This window comes from Epinephelus moara, chromosome 1 (assembly GCF_006386435.1).
Source record: "Epinephelus moara isolate mb chromosome 1, YSFRI_EMoa_1.0, whole genome shotgun sequence".
Taxonomy (NCBI): Eukaryota; Metazoa; Chordata; class Actinopteri; order Perciformes; family Serranidae; genus Epinephelus; species Epinephelus moara.
In genome coordinates this window covers 30,122,779-30,141,378 of record NC_065506.1, presented here as the reverse complement: position 1 = coordinate 30,141,378, position 18,600 = coordinate 30,122,779, and the positions used below count along the sequence as shown (strand labels likewise).

At 42.5% G+C, this 18,600-nt stretch overlaps 1 protein-coding gene across 1 annotated transcript in view; it reads right to left on the bottom strand.

Moving 5' to 3' along the window:
* Nucleotides 1-18,600, bottom strand: part of mybpc3 (myosin binding protein C3) — a 49,432-nt gene that overhangs the window by 4,009 nt on the left and 26,823 nt on the right. The window contains exons 17-32 of the mRNA XM_050066794.1: nt 17,708-17,873; nt 17,528-17,634; nt 17,410-17,439; nt 17,178-17,317; nt 16,601-16,672; nt 14,995-15,154; nt 13,540-13,644; nt 13,245-13,433; nt 7,080-7,214; nt 6,473-6,640; nt 6,222-6,310; nt 5,569-5,764; nt 5,326-5,465; nt 2,299-2,458; nt 2,058-2,194; nt 1,262-1,448 (exon numbers count right to left, since the gene is read on the bottom strand). Coding sequence (XP_049922751.1) covers nt 1,262-1,448; nt 2,058-2,194; nt 2,299-2,458; nt 5,326-5,465; nt 5,569-5,764; nt 6,222-6,310; nt 6,473-6,640; nt 7,080-7,214; nt 13,245-13,433; nt 13,540-13,644; nt 14,995-15,154; nt 16,601-16,672; nt 17,178-17,317; nt 17,410-17,439; nt 17,528-17,634; nt 17,708-17,873 — 2,181 coding nt within the window. The remainder of the gene's footprint in view (nt 1-1,261; nt 1,449-2,057; nt 2,195-2,298; nt 2,459-5,325; nt 5,466-5,568; nt 5,765-6,221; nt 6,311-6,472; nt 6,641-7,079; nt 7,215-13,244; nt 13,434-13,539; nt 13,645-14,994; nt 15,155-16,600; nt 16,673-17,177; nt 17,318-17,409; nt 17,440-17,527; nt 17,635-17,707; nt 17,874-18,600) is intronic.

Here is an 18,600-nt window from a genome sequence, read left to right as displayed (position 1 = left end):
GTCAGTTTGACATCCTGGATATATCCTTCAAACACAGACTGTAGACCCCTCTGTCTGCTTCACTCTGCAATCACTGTTTAATTTTTCCAAAAATATGATAATATTTCTTCAGGGAGTGCAGTTAGTTACAGTGTGGGCTCCATGCTTACTCCAACAGCTTGTCGGACCATCACAAAGGGGCGGGGCCTAGCGAAAGGTCAGTTGGGTCTTAATGTCAGGATAACAGGTTGATTGACTGATGACAGGACAAAACATTGTCAGTAAATGTTGAGAGTTTAAAGAGGGAGGGACACTCATATTGAGTTGATGAATCGTGGCTTTGAAATCTAATTAAAGATATACTATGCAGGATTTTCCTAAAACCAATGTATAGATTCATGCAGAAATAATCCCTCTCAAGCATCACTTATGACCTACTAGAAATCTGTGGAAGTGTATTTATCTGCCCTCTGCTTGTATTTTCTTATTTTCTTCTTCTTTTATGTGTTTGGGACGTTTATTGGTGTGTACCAACGCCAAACCAGAGTGAATCTGGGGATAGCTTTCTCTTTTACTTTCTCTGGCAATGTGCTTGCAAATAGTAACCGATAATCCTGCATATTATACCTTTAAAGCTTTAGAATGTAATGGCAGACATATGTTAATGCTAAGGGTGTGAATTTGACCACATGATGTTATTCTTTTATTTTTGTGTTTGTTTGTATATACCGTGGTATAAAATAGAAGAGATTCCTAAAGTTTCAACACTTAAATTTACAGGTATACAACTTTTCAGTGATCCCCAAGAAGTCATCTTGGAAAGAACTATGTCCTCTAGAAGTTGTTAGATTAGTACCAACTGAGCAACTTCACAAGGAAGGCCATGAGATGAAAGCTTCATAAATAACAAATACATTACTGTGAGACTTTTTGTTACAATATTTATTTGGGTTTGCTGTAAATTCTGCAGCTCTTGTAGGGGAATTCCTATTTTTCCTATAATCAGGAACACAGTTTTTTCCAGGAAACTTGTTGGTAATTGGGAAACCTGTAAATCAAAGTGTTCACCATTTAACCTAATGAACATTTTTATTATATATTCTCACATTTACACAAAGATACCCTTTTGTTGATAACAGACTGACATTTATTTATGTGGACTTCAATGGTATTTTTTAATTTTTAAGGAGGGGGAATGAGGGAAAACAGAGGATGCCACAGAAAGGATTCAGTGTCTAAGTGGGTCATAAAAAAGAAGACACATGTCCAGCAGGATACTTACGGCGAACCTCCAGTTTACACTCCACTATGTCTTCCCCGCTCCCGTTGACTGCTTTGCACATATAAACTCCTCCGTCAAACGTACAGGGCTTACGGATCTCCAGCGTCAGGACACCTTGTTTACTGATCATCCGGTACTTGGCTTCATTTGAGATGTCCATCTTGTTTTTGTACCAGGTCACTTTGGGCTAATGAGGCAGGACACAGTATTACAGGTGAGACTTTTCACAATCTGCTGCACAATTAATGAGTAGAAGTCCGTTAATAACAACCGTAATCACTGGGTTTATCTGAGGGATTCTGTTTCATTGAGGACAGGGTGTTTATTACCTGCTACTAATCCTCAAATGTCTGCATGGAGAGATGTGAGTGTGTGTATGTTTGTTTGTATGTATGAGTCAGAGCATTATAGGTATCAGTCTCTGTTTGTTTCATAGTATTTTTTCCTTTGCTTTCATTCTTTGTTGTTGTAGTCTACTCAGTTTTTCTGTATTTTGGGATAACACAAATATTTAAGCATGAAAGTTTGCTAACTGTATGGTTGAAAACTCAGCAAAAAGACGATAGGTGGATGTTGAGTGGATTGTTTTGCTATTTTCAAAGTCAAGGGTGAATTTCTGTGCTCACCTTTGAAGCCAACACAAACTAAAAGTCCTTAATTTCTCCCTTTAACTGTTTTCATTACAGCTGAAGTCAGGACAAAATGATATTACCAAAACTGCACCCAACTGACAAGATTTTTGTTTCTGTGTGTGATTATATCTAATCGAATCATATCATATGATGAATCTACTGACCTTTGGTATGCCTCTGACTGAGCAGCTGAGGGTCGTGCTGTATCCTGCGATGATGGAACGGTTCACCAGTGGTTGTGTGAACTTGGGAGCCTGTAAGAAGTCAAATTCCTTGTAGCTGGGCGGCTTGTAGTCAATACCTGAGGAGACAGACAGAGAGACAGGTAGGTATTGTTTTCCTCAGGACATAAAATCACAACCATAACTGCTTTGTGCTAATCATATACATGCACTCAGAGCCCACCTGTTTTCTGGATGAAGGCGCTGTCTGTTGTGTTGCAGGGGTCCACGCTGAGGCCCACCAGGTTGGTGGCGAAGACTCGGAAGACGTACTCATTCCCCATGATGAGGTCGGACACGACGCAGTTGGTTCGCCTGTACAGCTCGTAGACCGTGAACCACTCCTGCATATGTATCACATAAGCATGTTTCAGATTCAGTTTTTACAACTCTAAAAATACATGCTGTACTGTTAGGTGACAACTGAATATTGATTCATATTTGATCTTTTTATACCTGACTCACTTAAATGTGACAAGACTTTCTGTATCTAGTTGGAGGGTTGTATTGCCTCCACTGAAACCTGCCCCTGATGATGTAACTAAAATTTGAAACAACAAAATATAAACAACATATTAGTGATAAAGGTATAAATGCACAGTAAGGTTAATTACATCAGATTTCCTTATTTCAGAGACCCTGCAGAAAAATACCCGGCCACACACTTCTAGTGTGTCATTAGTGATGATTGAGACGGATTCATTCTGTATGATAGCTTATTTTTATTTATGTTTTAGGCAAATGCTGCATAGTAGCTGCATTCGGGGGCAGTAGCTCAGCTCATGGGGACTTGGCTTGGGAACTGGAGGGCCACCAGCTCAAGTCCCTCTCCGGACCAAATATGGAGCGTGGACAGGTAGCGGGAAAGCTGCCAGGTCACCTCCTGGGCACTGCCGAGGCGGCCCTTAGCAAGACACCGAACCCACAAGTGTTTGGGGCTCCTGTCCAAGGGCAGCACCCTCGCTCTACCATCTCTCCATTTAATGCATGTACAGGTCCTGTTTGTGCATGTGTGTGTATTTCGGGCCTGTGTGTATATGGCAACAGAGTGAAAAATAAATTGAACTTCCCCTCAGGGATTAATAAAGTGTATCTTCCTCTCTTTCTTCTTCTTTATAGCAAACCTTTAAATCTATTTATTTAGGTACAAGTATGACCCTAACCCAGATTTAAACCACAGCAGCCGTTACCTCTGACATCTAACAGGTACACAGCTCATTGTTATTGGTAACATGATCATCAGAATCCCCAGGCTCGCTATAAAGAGATGCAAGTGAAATTAATTTGATCTAATAATGACTACAGTGAAACATGAGCCATCAGCCGAGCGGGGCAGAACAACAATGGCTCCACGTCACCGCACGGACAATCCAGACCAGGTCAAGGCTATGAGGATAAGATTAGGACATTCCTGGCCCGCTTCGTTCCTGGTAGCTCGAAGCGGAGAACGGTGCCAGCTGGAGGTCTTGCCAACAGGCCCATAATGCATCGCTGCTGGCCCACAGAGGAGTGTGTGTGCTTAGCATTGGCTGATTACGGTTTTATGTGTCACAGGGGAGGCTAAAATATCCCTCTGTGTCCATGCAGCATTCGTCCTCGCACATGAACAGACACACTCATTCATGATAACAGGAAGAGAGGTTTGTAAATGTGGCTTCACACGAGCTCAGTTGGTGGTGGTGGGTAAAATTAAAGGCCTGAAGTGAAGCAGTTTTCAGTGAACAAGACACAAAGAGATACAATGACAGGAAACCATTGCCTTCCTCTGAGAAGACCTCTGGATGTTATATTTTGTTGCTAGAAACTGAAACCTGACTTGAGACTGGAGTGAGGTCAGGTCGAAATGACTTTTAATTCAGTGGAGTTGGGTAGTGTCGTTGTGTCTGATACCAAAATGGATCAAGGTGGACTAGTCACCAGCTGCATCATGATCATGGATCATTCACTCCTGGTAGCAAAGCAAATTCTCATCTTCACATTGCGTGGAGTTTAACTTTGTCCAACTCAGCCTCAGCTTCAACCAGTGGCAAGAAAGTATGTGTGGACGGGACATTAATTGTTGCTTGGTTTAACCAGCCAACGCTGTATGATATCAGCCATGAAAAATACAAACTGCCCCTCATGAGAGACCTGGCAGACTGTTAGTCAGGAGACAGGCATGAAACGTTAGCAAATGGGAAATGTACCATAAGCATATTTCGTTGTGTTTATTGGCAAGCTAGCTAACATTAGCTAGCTAGCTAGATTAGTGCCTGGGTCATGTCAAACACTGCCCTCATTTAGCGCGAATTATCGCTTCAGCAGGTGATGGTCACTTGCTTGCATTTATTCGTGTGTGACCGTAACCTCATCCTGCACTCAGGGGCGTTTACAAAGTTCATCCAATCAAATGAGATTTTTGGTGACTAGCTAGCCACACTGGCCGTATATAACCACACTTCACTGTTTGTGGGTTGTAGAGAGATTGGAAGACGTGTGTTTGGGTATCAGTGGGAAAAACCTTTGATTTTACTTCCAAAATAATGTGGCTGAGGTGTAATTCATTTCTTCCTCGTCCTCTTCCTGATGAAACAGCAAGGGATGTGTGTGGTCCCATCAGTCCTCCAAGCAGTGGATTCCGTTGTAGCTCAGGAGTGCGTGAAACTATAAGTCCGCCCACTTTTTAGCAGTCCAATCAAATGCAAAGGATTTGATTTGAATCCCTCTTGTAACTGTACACTGCTCAAATATTTCTGTTTCAGTACAGAAGCTAAAGACGCTCTAACTTCCGTTTCACCGGGACTTTTAGATAAATGTATTTATCCACATTGGGTTCAGGTTTTCAATCATGGGTCCAAATATTCCCCCTGTAAAGGCCGTTAATGTCAAAGTAACATAAATTCTTAGAGGGGTTTTCCTGTCTAACTGCTGCAAAGTGATTTAATTTGGATCATAATTACCGATCAACATGAGAAGCTTGTTTTCAGCTTCATTTGAATGTAATATAAAAACAGATGTAGGCTTTGTTGCTACAAGGATGGGATCTAAAATTAGAAACTTGTGATGTGGTGAAAACAACCTCGTGATCAGGCAATGTGTTAAATAGCTGTGTTTCTGTTTTACTCTGATCTTTTGTATGTCATGTTGTACACGACACATGAAAAGAGATTCTTGATTTCAAGGGGACGTCCTGGTAAAAAGAACGTAAAATATGACGTAAAGAAAGTCTCACCATGGTCTTCTTGTCAGCTTTCTGGATGGTGTAACCGGTTATTTCACAGTTACCGTTGTCCTTAGGTGGCTTCCACTCAAGTGCCACATTGAAGCCCCAGACATCCATGATCTTCAGATCCTTGGGGGGCCCTGGGAGATCTACAGAGGAGACATATGGATCGTGAGTGAATGTCCACTACAGAGAGAGAATTTATTCCTGTTTTACTAAAAGCCAGCTCTCCATGTGTTCAGTCCTGCTCACCAACAATCTGCAGCGTGATACTTGCTTTGTCTTCCACGTTCTCAATCTGCACCTGCAGATCGTACTGTCCCGAGTGTTTTCTCTCCGTCTTGCGGATGAAGAGGATCGTATCCACTTCGCTGTTCCTCACACTGGCGAATGAGGGGTGCAGAACCTCCCCGTCTTTGCTCCATGTGACCTTTGGCCTGGGCTTACCCTGCAGGACAAAGGAGAAGGTCTCAGTTTAAGATGCTACGTGTCAGGTCATTTTTTACAGATGGTTTCAGACAATGATTTTTCAAGGAAACTGTCCCTACACATCTTTGTTCCATAGTAAAAAAAATCACAACTTTTGGACAAATTACCATGAAATCTGGTACAAGTATTTCGCCTGACCTTGCGCATAGTGCCACCAACAGGTCAAGAACTCCCCTGGCCCAACATGTTGATGTTAAGTTATGCATGATGTTAGCATTTCAGCATGCTAGGTACGAACATGGCCTTTTCTCTGGCACCACTGTTAGACCAAACTTTACATCTCTTACTCAACCTCTAGCAAGGATCAAATGGTACTAAAGGTGTCTTTTGATTTTTCATAGATACCCAGATATGACAATATATACCATGAGAGTTTTGCAATATTTCAGCCAGTTTGTTAAGCAATATAAAATTACATTGAATGGAATCACAATGTTGACAGTGTCTCCAACTATCTTGATGAGAGTCTGGCGGAGATTTCTGGGGAGCCAAATTTTAGGGCGCTCTGTGAAAGAGAAAAAAAAAGGAGGCATGATTGAAAAATGGAAGAAGCTCAAGACACGAGAACGACTTTGAACTAAGAAGAAATATTTGGCTACATGAAACACACTGGTTACAACTGAAGGAGCAGAGTGTCGTCATCAAAATCAAACATATAAATACTTACGCATAATCTCTCTGATGGTGACAGGTTGAGCCAGAGAGGCAGGAGCACTGGGACCCGCCATGTTGTAGGCCCGCACACGGAACTGCAGCTTGTCTCCGGTGGTGAGGTTTTTGACTGTCAGTGATGTGCGGTCGGTCAGACCCTGAATGGCTGGTATCCATTCATCCGCTGCGACCAGGAAACACACAAAGAGAGAAACAACAGGTCATCACAGCAAATATAATGACTCTATTATATAACTATAATACCAGTCAGTACAAACATTAATGTGATCATATTATCACCATGCTGATGGCCCACAGATAACCCTACAGACAAAGTGAGAATGTGAGGGAGGGGTGTGACATATGCAACAAGAGATGTTGCAATAACATGCTATCCATTCAGCGACAGGGTTGCCCCGCTGCCAGAGAGTTTCTCATCCTCCTTCTAACTGACAATAGTTTCTGGTAATCTGACCGTCCTGTGTGAGCTGTTTGGACATTTAAAGAGATCAGTAGCTGCTCTTCACTGTGATAAACTGATTGGTGTAAATAAACTTTGATGATACATGCTATAAAAACCCTTCCTTATCAAAAGCATGCAGGTGGGTGGCTCCAGCACTTACTGCCCTCCTTGCAGTACTCAACCCCGTAACCCTCGAGTTCAGCCGAGCCGATCCTCTCAGGCTGCCGCCACTTCAGCGAGATGGAAGTGTCACTGATGTCGTCCACGCACAGTCCGATGGGCTCACTTGTGGGGGCTGAGAGTGAGGCAGAGGGCAGATAAACGGGCTCCGTTAGTCAGTTAGAGCATTACTGAATTAAAGTCAAAATGAAGTGGATGAACCTGATCAGGACTTAGCAAATTATGCTAAGTAAGTTTTTTGACACTTACTTTTAATTGAACTTTTACTTACCTACGAGAAACAGAAATGCTATCAAAGCAAGTCAGTGAGGCTACTAATACAGCAAGTTAGTTGATTTGTCTGATCTTTGAGCCAATCACTATGTGCCTGGCATCTACTGTTTCTGTCAAGACAATCTTCATGTGCAGTAATTGCAAAAATAGTTGTAAAGTTCTGTAGTTGTTTTAAGCAAATCATTGGTGTTACTACATGTTTAACATTAAAAAATGTTTCCAACAGGCCTGTGGTGCCTGATTGTGTGAGAAATCAGATACATTTAAATTAATAACAGTGATGTAAATGAGCATGTATTCAATTTAACAACAGACTACAGAGAACAAAGACAATGTCAATTTCAATATCAGATATTTGTGGTTGTGTTATCAGTTATCAAAACAGTCTATTAGCCTTTAAGCCTGCGTACGTCATCCTGGGAAAGATGAGCTGTCTGACTAACCTGGAGGTCACAGCAGGGCTAAAGTCTAAGTGCCTGCTGTGCTTTCTGTCCAGCAGGGATGAGATGACATGATGTTAATTCACATTACAGGACTCTAAAAGACGTTAGCTATGTCAACATGAATTGATTTCACCATAAAAGTGCCAGACAAACAGTGTCACAATAACTTTGAGCTGCAGAGACTAAGGCGGTTTTCACACTTGGACCTTTAAACTGAGCTCAAAGTGTACCAAAAAGTGGACTGACAGAAAAGGGACTCAGCTCTTTTTGTGTTCACATTGTCAGTTCATTTGAAAAAGGACTCAGTCATCTTCCTATTCACACTATGGTCTATATATGTAATATATAGTGATATCGTTTGTACTTTGACGTGGCACTGCAGTGTGGTTATGAAGCCTCACGCTTTCAGATGAACTTAAAATTGGAGGGAAACATTAGTGTTTCCGTGTATTGTAGAGTGTTGCTGTTCCATGTATTCTACATTTGCTTCAGAGGGGTCTGAGTTTTTTTCGAGTGTTTACATATGCGCAGAAAATGCTGAGTCACTGCTCTGAGTCCATTTAGACAGCTGAAAAGGACCAAGTGTGAAAACAACATAAAATGCCTTGTTTTTAGGTACAAAGCAAATGATGAGTGTGAGATTTAGGACCTCTACTCTCATTTAAAGACTTTCTTATTCCTACCGTAAAACCGTGGGGCTCAGTGTGAATTATGGAGAAAAGATGTATTTTTACAGCTTGTTTAAGGCAGGAATGTTGCACCATTACTCCGCCTCGCCATTTTGTATAAAATGTGCAAACTTGGAATGGGCTGCATTGTTGTTTCGCCACTGAGCTGGTAGTGGGGGTAGGAACAGAGCTGAATTGATGCCTGTGTAAAATGGCCATAGACACTGACGCTGACACTGTCCATTTAAATATGGCCTCCTACTCACTGATCCCTGCTACACTAATGCTGCCACACACCATTGCTGCTGCTGGCAAAACTTTGCCTCCTCCACCCCAGCCTCCACCTCCCAGATTCAGAGTCCTAACATGGCTTTAAGCTTAAAAGGGTGTTTTATGTCTTGCTGTGGGCCCACTCTTGTACACCCAGGGGGGTTGTCTGCATCATGCTCCCTGTATTAGTTTCCATTTGCTGCAATAAATGGTTAAAGCATGTAGAGTGATTCCAAATAATATGCAGCCAGCAAAGTAACACAAGTAACAAAAAATATTTATATTAAAAAAAAAAAAAAAAAAAATCACTGCTAAGATGTCCAAAATAACTTGGGCTGAGTAACAAACACATATGTTGACTAGTTGTGCATGATGCAAGGTACAAGTGAAGAATCCTCCACATTTCAACAGAGAAGAACATCTCATACTTCTGCGGAAATATTTGGTCAACCATATATTTTGACGATGTTGCAACAACATGTTGACAGCATGAGGACTGACTGAAAGGTGATGAATTTAACTTGTGGCCTTGTTGTCACTGTAGGGTCAGGACTCAGTGTCACAGGACACACGCTAAATATTCAGGGCAAGGAAATGATGGTAACTCCAGACAGAGGTCAAGGGTTTCCTCGGTCATAGCAGCAGGGAATATTTCAAAAGTAGCTCAGGGTGATTTGGACGAAGGTGCAGAGTGCAAAGCAGAGATCTCATTAAGATGTGTTTGATAAGCAAATAAACATTATGGGACATTTGCAACACCACCAGCATGATAATTAAACTGAGCTTAACACTTTCAAACATGTAGACTGAAAAATAAGAGGCTGGAATATGCAGGTAATTTTCCCACTCATTAACAAAATTAAGTTTCGTTTCTTTTTCTAAAATCTACATGATAGTCCAACATCTAAAAGAAATGAATACTACCAACAGGTTCCGGCTCTGGCTCCGGTTCAGGAGCAGGAACAGGCTCTGCAGGGGTCTCCTCTGCCGGGGGAGCATCGCCCGCCTCTGCAGGGGGAGCACTTTCTGCTGGTGGTGTCTCATTCTCAGCTGGAGCTCCCTCTTCCCCGCTGGGGGCTGCCTCTGCAGGAGCGGCTGGTGCTGATGGTTCGCTGCTGGCTTCTGGTTCCTGTTCTACCGCAGGAGGTGGAGGCGTCTCTGTCACAGGCTTGCTGGCTTCCACCTCTGGTGGTGCCTCCACTGGGGCAGGTTTCTGTTCTTCCACAGGTTTCTCTTCTTCCACTGGTTTCTTTTCCTCCACCTGCTTCTTCTCCGCTGTCTTTGGAAGTTTAGGCTTTGTCATCCTCTCTCAGTGTGTCGCAGTCCTGCTGCTGATCAGAGCTAATGGTTATATGTGTCCTCCTCTGCTGTCAGATGCTCTGCTCTTACCTATGCTCTCATTCTCTCTCGCACACACACACACACACACACACACACACACACACACACACACACACACACACACGTGAAGCCTCCTGTTCTCTTTGCTGTAGTGACAACAATGCTTCCTCCGGAGCAGCCTCCACAGTAGCATGAACCCCTCTGTGTTAAGCAGCTGGTCCAAGCAGAGACGAGCACTTCCAGGCCATTATTTATAGAGAGGGATTCCATGGATAGTTTCCTAATCGGCTGTCTTACAAGCAAGTGGCCATGTGGATACAATGATGTTCCCTCTTAAATCAACAGGTGGAGAACGAGATGGTGGTTTAAAGAATCAGCGATGGACTAATGGTCAATCAGAGCTTGAGCCCCTGCCTTATAGGATACTATCAGGGTAGTAAGGTAGTATGTCTTACTGCACTGATCTCAGACCTCTGGATCACCACACACATCTCTGATAAGTTCAACAGTTCATATGCAATAAAGTGAAACAAAATGGCAGTCAGATTATCAGGCTAACATCTTATCTTTTTCTCCTCATGTCTCTATGTTCAGTCCCATCACGAGGAATGTCCAGCTGTTACATATTTACTGTCCCCTGCTGCATAGCATACTTTTTTTTTTAAGTGTTTACAACATTCACGCGAAGAATATACATACAAACATTATAGACAAGAAAGTAGAGAAGCACAGTGGAGCCTGAGTGTGTGATCAACAGTTGACAAGAACAGCTTAAAAAGGCCTAAAGGCCCTTAAAAAGTGGCTTCATATTTTAAGTGTCATGTGATATGGATAATGTTGTATTTGTTCAGTGCGGTTCAGACTTTACATGGCTGCAATGCTGTGAAAGCTATGGTGAAGGGGAAAGGTTCTATGAATGCAACCACTGCATTTTTTTAGTGCTTTTATAGTACCTAAAGTCACATCATTCACGCATGCACACTCAAACACTGATGGCAGTGGAGCGATCACACAAGGTACTGGAAGCGGGTCTCCATTTTACACATCAAAGTCTGTTTACAAGCCTTTTGGAGTACTACTGCATATGTGAGAAAGGTTGCATAAAGCATTTTGTGACTCCAGAGGGAGCTGTTTGAATTGCCTCAAGTAAAGTCACTTGAGTCAGCATCAGTTAGGGCTGAAGACTACATGATTGAAAATTTGAAATAAGTCTTGATGTCGAGCAAAGCCTGATTTATAGTAAGGCACTCGACACTTGATGAGTGTCGCTTGACAGAATTTTTGATGGGAAAAAGTGTCCCTTGACAAATGGAGAACTTTGTTATGTAACGGACAATGTGATATTTTGTTGCACGATGTGACCAGTGTTACTGTCGTTGCTATGGAAGAACTAGTTTTCAATCCACACTGACTCCAACCTGCATTCAGTGTCAAGCAGCTGTCTGTTGAAACTGAGAGGACAGCGGCCGGCTAAACTGCCTTCACCAGGCCGCTTCACGGGGAAAAATCAACAGTGTTTGTAGTTATTGATTCACTGATTTAATTTCCCAGGGAATCACGGGAGCTGGTCGATCAATGACTATACGGTTCATGAATGAAAAAATAAATATACAATGGGATACTTAGGTGATTTTTATGAGCTGTCTATGCAGATTACTAAACATGATAGAAATAGACTCAGACCATAAAAAACACCGGAGGATTCTGGAGACGACTTAAAACCCCTAAAAGCACAAATTAAAAAAATCAGGTGACTGTTTAATATTTGTCGAGAGACACATTTCAAAAGTGTGAATGGCCCAACGATAAATCAGACTTTAGAAAGAAAAGAGCGAAGTGAGCTTATCAAATGTCTGTAGCCCGCTCTTCATCTCTGCTTGAGACTAATGGCTCGGGACTGCATAAGCGGCCACTAGTCTAACACACCTGAATCTCTGACCTAAGCTACAGCGGTCAGGTTGCATTGTGGGTATTGTAGACACCAGGTTTTAACAACAGAAAAGAATGCATGAAATAAAAAAGATGATATCTCTGCACGTGATACATCAAATCCTTTCTGGAGCTGCCAATCTAGAGTCTGAGAATGTTAACCTGTGTGAGTGCTATGCTTAATTGGTGGAGTTCACTTTTAACCATCAGGACGAAGCAGAGTTAAAAAATGAAACCAACATGAGAAGGGCCAAAAACTGCAGTTCCTCTAATGGCCACTTGAGGCTGCCTCCGGAAGCAAGTCTATCCCTATAGACCCCCATGTTCAAATGTCCAACTTCACAATAGAAATAAACATGTTTACAGCCTGGTACAACAAAAAAAAAAAAAAACGGTTTTGGTCTCTTTAGCTTATGCATAATAAAGGGTGTGGCTGCTTTGAGTGACAGACTGTCTGTGGAAAGTATCCTCAGGTTCTCAGTCAAATCCACCTGCTCCTCCACAGCTCCAGCCTCTCGTCACTTGGCTCCAAAAAAACCAAGATGGCGACGACCAAAATGTCAAACTCAAGGAGTCCACAAACCAATGGGTGACATCACAGTGGCTACACCATTATTTTTATACAGTCTATGGTATAGACCAATAATGGTCCGGTGTCCTGCCCAAGGACACTTAGACACGCGGACGGGAGGAGCCAAGGATCGAATCACCATCCCTGCTTTGGTGTGTTACTTCCTCATCATCTGGTCCACGTGTTGGTGATGTAATTGACACACACACACACACCACCTCATGACTGACATTACTCAGATCACGTACATGTGCAACCTATATTTTTGTTACACAGACAATCCACAGACTTCTTGGATTACAACAAACATACAGCAAACATGACCCTCTGCTGTCATGACTACAAATCAACCAGGCCCCATGACTGGAGTGAAACTTTAGACTGAGCAGAACAGGCATGACACAACCCAGCGTCGTAAAAAGACAGACATGTCAATCTTACACTGTCTACCATCGCAGACGATCATGATACTGTAGTGTGGCGAGGGTTCGGTTTTCATTTAATCTACGAATAGATGCTTGATCTCTATTATGGAAGAGTTTCACCAATAAACAGCTCCTTTCAGATGAGTGGAGCAAATGTCTGAAAATGATTTATTGAATGCAACAAGTGAGACGAAAGCTGGTATGAATCTGTTGGTAAAAACTCACCGACTGGCACAAAAGGCTGTGAAGCCGGACTATGAGTTGACATGCCGATGCCGTTGACAGCATAGACTCGCATCTCGTACTCCATCCCTTCAATCATCCGCTTGGCTTCATAGGTTGTGTCAGGATAAGGGTCAAAGTTCAGTCTCATCCACCTGTAGCTCCTCTTCTTCTTTCTCTCCACCACGTAGCCTGAAAATGTAAATGCTGTTGTTATCCACTCTGCTTGTCGGAACAATAAAGGGGGAGAAGACTTCCAAATAATTTGAGCATGTGAAGCATTTTGATATGTTTTTACCGATAATTGGCTGTCCACCATCGAACGCAGGGGGGTTCCACTGGACCACACAGGAGTCCTCTCCCACGCTGAGGATTCTGGGAGCCTGGGGAGGATCTGGAACATCTGGAGGAAAACAGGACTCGTGTTAAAAAAAAAAACACAAAATGTGTACATCAACATGAACAGATCAACAGTTGTTGGAATAAAACCAATTTGACGTCTCATATTTGCAGCTTAATGACTATGTGAAGTGATCTTGCTACTTTGATTGCGACTTTATGAGTGTAACATGTATTTGGCAGTGCTAATCAAGTGAAAATCAAGTTTTTCACCTGATTATCACCACAATAGTGCAAATAGGCAGACAGGAGCAATAAATTAAATTAATAGTAAAAGAGAGCACATCTTATAAAAGAGTAGCGTTCCCTGATACAGTCATTCTGTGTTCATTGCCTGTATGGCACAGGGAATAAAGGACTTCTTACATGTGTTCCGACTGGCTCTAGGGACCCTAAAATGGACGCCCAGACAGGAGCAGCTCAAACTGTGAGTGTAATGAATGTGAGGCATTGGCAATCATGTGTTTAGCCTTCCTGCGTACAGCATTGTCAAATATATTGCTGAGTTGTTTCTGTGACTTGCCAATCACCTTCCCTGCAGTGTTGACAATGACGGGGGGCTTGTTTTTGCTCCGTGCACTCAGGTTGCCGTACCATGCTGCAATGTTAAATGATGAAAATGCTTTCAACCAGGCTTTTGTACGCTTTTTCAAGTAGGTGCTAGCAAACACAGAAGCTCTTCAGCTTCCCGATTGGCTCTCTTGAGGATGCTTTCTTAGTTTCCATTAAAAGGTGATGTCTGATCAATAATTGTGCCCAAGTACTTAAATTGTTGCACTTTTTCTACAGGCTGGTTATTGAGTATGACAGGGAGAATATGACTGGTTGGTTTTGTTGAACTTTGAAATTCTTTTGTGTTGGCTACAGTCATTTCCAGTTTACTTGCCTGACACCAGACCTGAAGAGCAGTGGCCTGGCTAAAGTAAGCCTCCTCATTCATGGCATAATCTTCCAACAGTAGATCAACCAGAGCCATATCATCTGCACATTTAAACAGCCTGACAATATTGCTGTGGGCAGTAATTTCATTTGTATACATGGAAAACAGTAGTGGTGACAGCACACAGCCCTGCGGTGCCCCAGTATTTAAAACAGGCCCATCTGAGTAGACCCCAAGAAGGCATGAAGGGATTTTTTAAAGGGTTTAAATCAATGCCTAGAGAGGAATTTTAAGGCTAGTCCATAGGGACTTGGGTTGGGAACCGGGGGGTCGCTGTTCAAGTCCCCGTCTGGACCAAATATGGAGCGTGGACTGGTGGCTGGAGAGGTGCCAGTGAAAAAATTGAATTTCCCCTCTGGGGATTTTTACAGTATATTAAAAAAAATAAAAATGAATGGGGTAGATTAGTCTTACCGACGACTTTCACATTGATATCTGCTGTGTCCTCCCCGGCGGGGTTTCGAACCACAACAGAGTAGCTTCCCTCGTCCTGCCTCTCCGTCCCCTCGATGGTGAAGATACAGTGTCCTTTGGTGGTTTCAACATGGACCCTACCGTCTGACTCTGTGAGGACCTGAAGTACACAGCAAGAACCACAGCAGAGTTACTGGCTCTAAAATGACTGATATTTCAGTTTCACTTTCTCTAGGGTAAAGATGCTGCTACAGTTCATTAACATCATGCCACATGTGGAGAGCTGATAAACACAACACATTACAGCACAAAGTTCCTCAAAGTATTTGGGCAAATCATGCTTTTCAAAGCCGATAACACATAGTTGAATTGAACACACAACTCCAGATGTCCAGATGTATTCCAGCATACAATCCAGTCACACAAAAGCATACTTACTGCCCAGTCTCCTTTGACCTGTGTCTGTCTGTGGGAAGATTCAGAACATGCTCTTACCTTATTGACATGGACCGACACTGACCACATGCAGTTTTTTTTCTTACCATTGTCTTAGTTTTTTTCAACGCATCTTCCCATGTTTTTCTGTCTAAGTGACTAATGGGAAAAACAACTTTTGAGATCATTGCATTATGAGCTGCAAAACGGGCTGAAATCTTCGGGGGGATAGAGCACCAACAATGTACGTTAAAGTCAATTTAAGTGCTTGTTTTTGCCACTTACAGGGTCAGAATGCTGTTATAAGTGGGAAAGACAGAGAAATAAAACATTTTTCTTTACCCTTCACTTGATCTGGTCTGTTTGTTATGTGTCTAACCAAGGACAAGTCTCATTCTGAAATTAAGTAAGGAGTTAAGCTGTTGCAGGAAGACATTAACAAATAGACTGAATCAAGCAAAAGGTAAAGAAAAATGTTTTACTTCTCTGTAGGGATTCTTCCCAATGCTGCCAGACATTTATAATAATAATTTGAGTCTGTCAGCAGTAAAAACAAGCTATTTTAGTGGATGTACACTGACACTGTGTCACTGGATTGGAGTATGTTTCGCCAACGCCAGTTGCAGCCCTCTTGCTCAATAATGGACCAATTTCAAAAATAGTTTTTCCCATTAGTCACTTAGACGCAAAAACATAGGAAAATAGCATCTAGGTTGAAAAATACCGAAAGATTTCTTAAATGCCGTGTAAACTAAGACATAAAAGCAAAATGCATGTACATCGATAGCCACTGGAGAAGCTGCTTTTCATGTATCTGCATGTTTGTTTCTGCTGCAGCCTGTTCTGTCTCTGTAAAGCAGTAAATCAATATAACTCACAACCTGTTCAGTCAAGTAGCTGCATGATCAATGTTTTTGTGTTTTGAACTCAAGGGGTGACAAGTTTACATAGGATGACATGCACACAGACGGGGACTTCTCCACTGGCTACACATGTACGTCCAGTACACTACAAGTGAGCCTGTTGTTGTCTTTAGAGTCAGTGACAAAGCGGCTGAAAGCTTGTTGACAGAGGCACACATGGGTTGGAAAGCAATGCTGTTGACATACTGACTTGAATTTTAGCCTGCTTACAAACAGGCATTTATCCATACGGGGACAAACGCACTTACGTCCCCATCCTTCAGGGTCCAAGAGGATGTCGGCTCTCCTTTCCCTTCTCCGTCAGGTTTTACAGAACTAGCCTACATTTGAGCAGAGCAAAGCGGTAAAAGCCGAAGAGAACAGAGAGGGCGTGTGAACCTCTCTTTCTCTTCGACTCAAAGATGAGGCACACAGGTTATTGGGATAATTGAATTAAGCTGTTAGTGGCATCATACTGATTCAGCTTAGTTAAAATATCAAATCCTAGTATCCCAGCCACATTTATTAGCAGGGAGGAATGAATTAGTTATGACATCAGTGTGTCTGTAAAGCTAACCTGTGCCACTAAGGAAAGCTGTAAATAGAATATAGTCTCTTCAGCTTGTATTGCACTTAAACTGCGCTACATATCGTCTATATTTGCCGCAGTTTGTTTGAATTTTGCAGCAGTAGCAATGCTTTTAAGGATATTTTTAAAAGTGAATGAGGAGCTGCTTTCTTAGCAAGCGTCAGATTCCAGACCTTACTCACTGTGCTCTGGATGGATGGCATGGTAGATGTCAGATGATGGGTTTGTAGCTGATTAAAAACACACATCTGTTTTACCTTCTCTCCTTTGGTCCAGACCACTGTGGGAGCAGGGTCTCCAGTGATGGGGACATCCAGACGCAGTTTGTTGCCAGCCACCACCACAATGGTTGAATCGGCAGTGCGACCCAAACAGTCCAGGTGGATCTTGGGAGGATCTTAGAGCGAGAGAGAAATGGTTAAAATGAACAGAAATTTGCGCTTTAGCTGCTTTAGTCTGCCCATTACTATGAGAGTAAGTTAGTGGTACCTTGGCGTGGCACATAGTCGATCTTCACCTCTGGGAAAACAAGGAAGTGAGAAATTTGTTGGTGAAATTTAGCTTGTGAAACCATGGTTAATTTTGAAGTGTAAAAGGTAAATATTACCCAAGAAATTGAGTTTAGCAGAAAGGTTGAAAGCGTGTCCATCTGGCACAAAAGTGTAGTCTGCCTCGTCCTCTGGTTTGACATCATCAATGGTCAGTTTGTGGATCCTAAAAAGATTTTTCAGTTTAGCTTGTGATGTCATGGGATATATGCAGCATATCTGTGTAAAAGCGTCCTCACCTGCCAATATGTGAGATATTTATTCTGGCGTCAGGCTGAACGACTACACCGTTCTTGTACCAGGTTCCCCTCACGTTCTCATCAGACACCTCGCACTTAAACATCGCCTGGTCCTTTGCCTTCACTGTGAGGTCTGCGATGTTCTGGTAGACCTCCAGCTGTTTCTCTGCATAGTCAGAAAAACACAAGCTCAGACGGCAGAAAACGGAAACAGTCGAGGCCTTCAGACTTCAGAGGAGGTGCTACTGTACGAGACGGTGAAATAAGATGCAATAAGAGGATGATGATAATGTGATAAAAATGTTGATGCATTGTATGCGAGGATAATATAGTAATAATGTGTTTGAGCGTGAGGTGTTCATTATGCCTTTGTGTGTTGTAGCTTAGCAACAGGCACAGGGGGAATAGTTAATTGGATTTAGGGTAGAAAATAAAGTGGGAGGATATGAAGACCAGATGCAGGAGCTTCAGGCTATTACTGTATATCATGAGAAATAATATACACAGGAGTTCTTGAAGATATCCCAAAGAGATTGTTATCTGGGTGAGATAACTCACACCACGCTGCTTGTAAAGGTTACAGGCGTTGCACGTCAGCTTGCTGCCAGGGACAGCAAATAAGGTGGGAATAATGGCACTATAATGGGAGTACTGCTGTGGACCGAGACGTTGGACACACACACATACGGTATATCACACATACACACGAATATATATGCAAAAGTGAGGATATATATTCAATATATAGCCAGGACTACATTACAGCTTCTAGAAGAAAAGGTCAGATTATAACCAAACACTGAGGGCTGTCATGTGATGATAGAAGGACTGGTACTAAGATGAAATGGTTACTGGGTGGTAAAAAAGGAGGGTACACTAGAGATTGGGGTTTT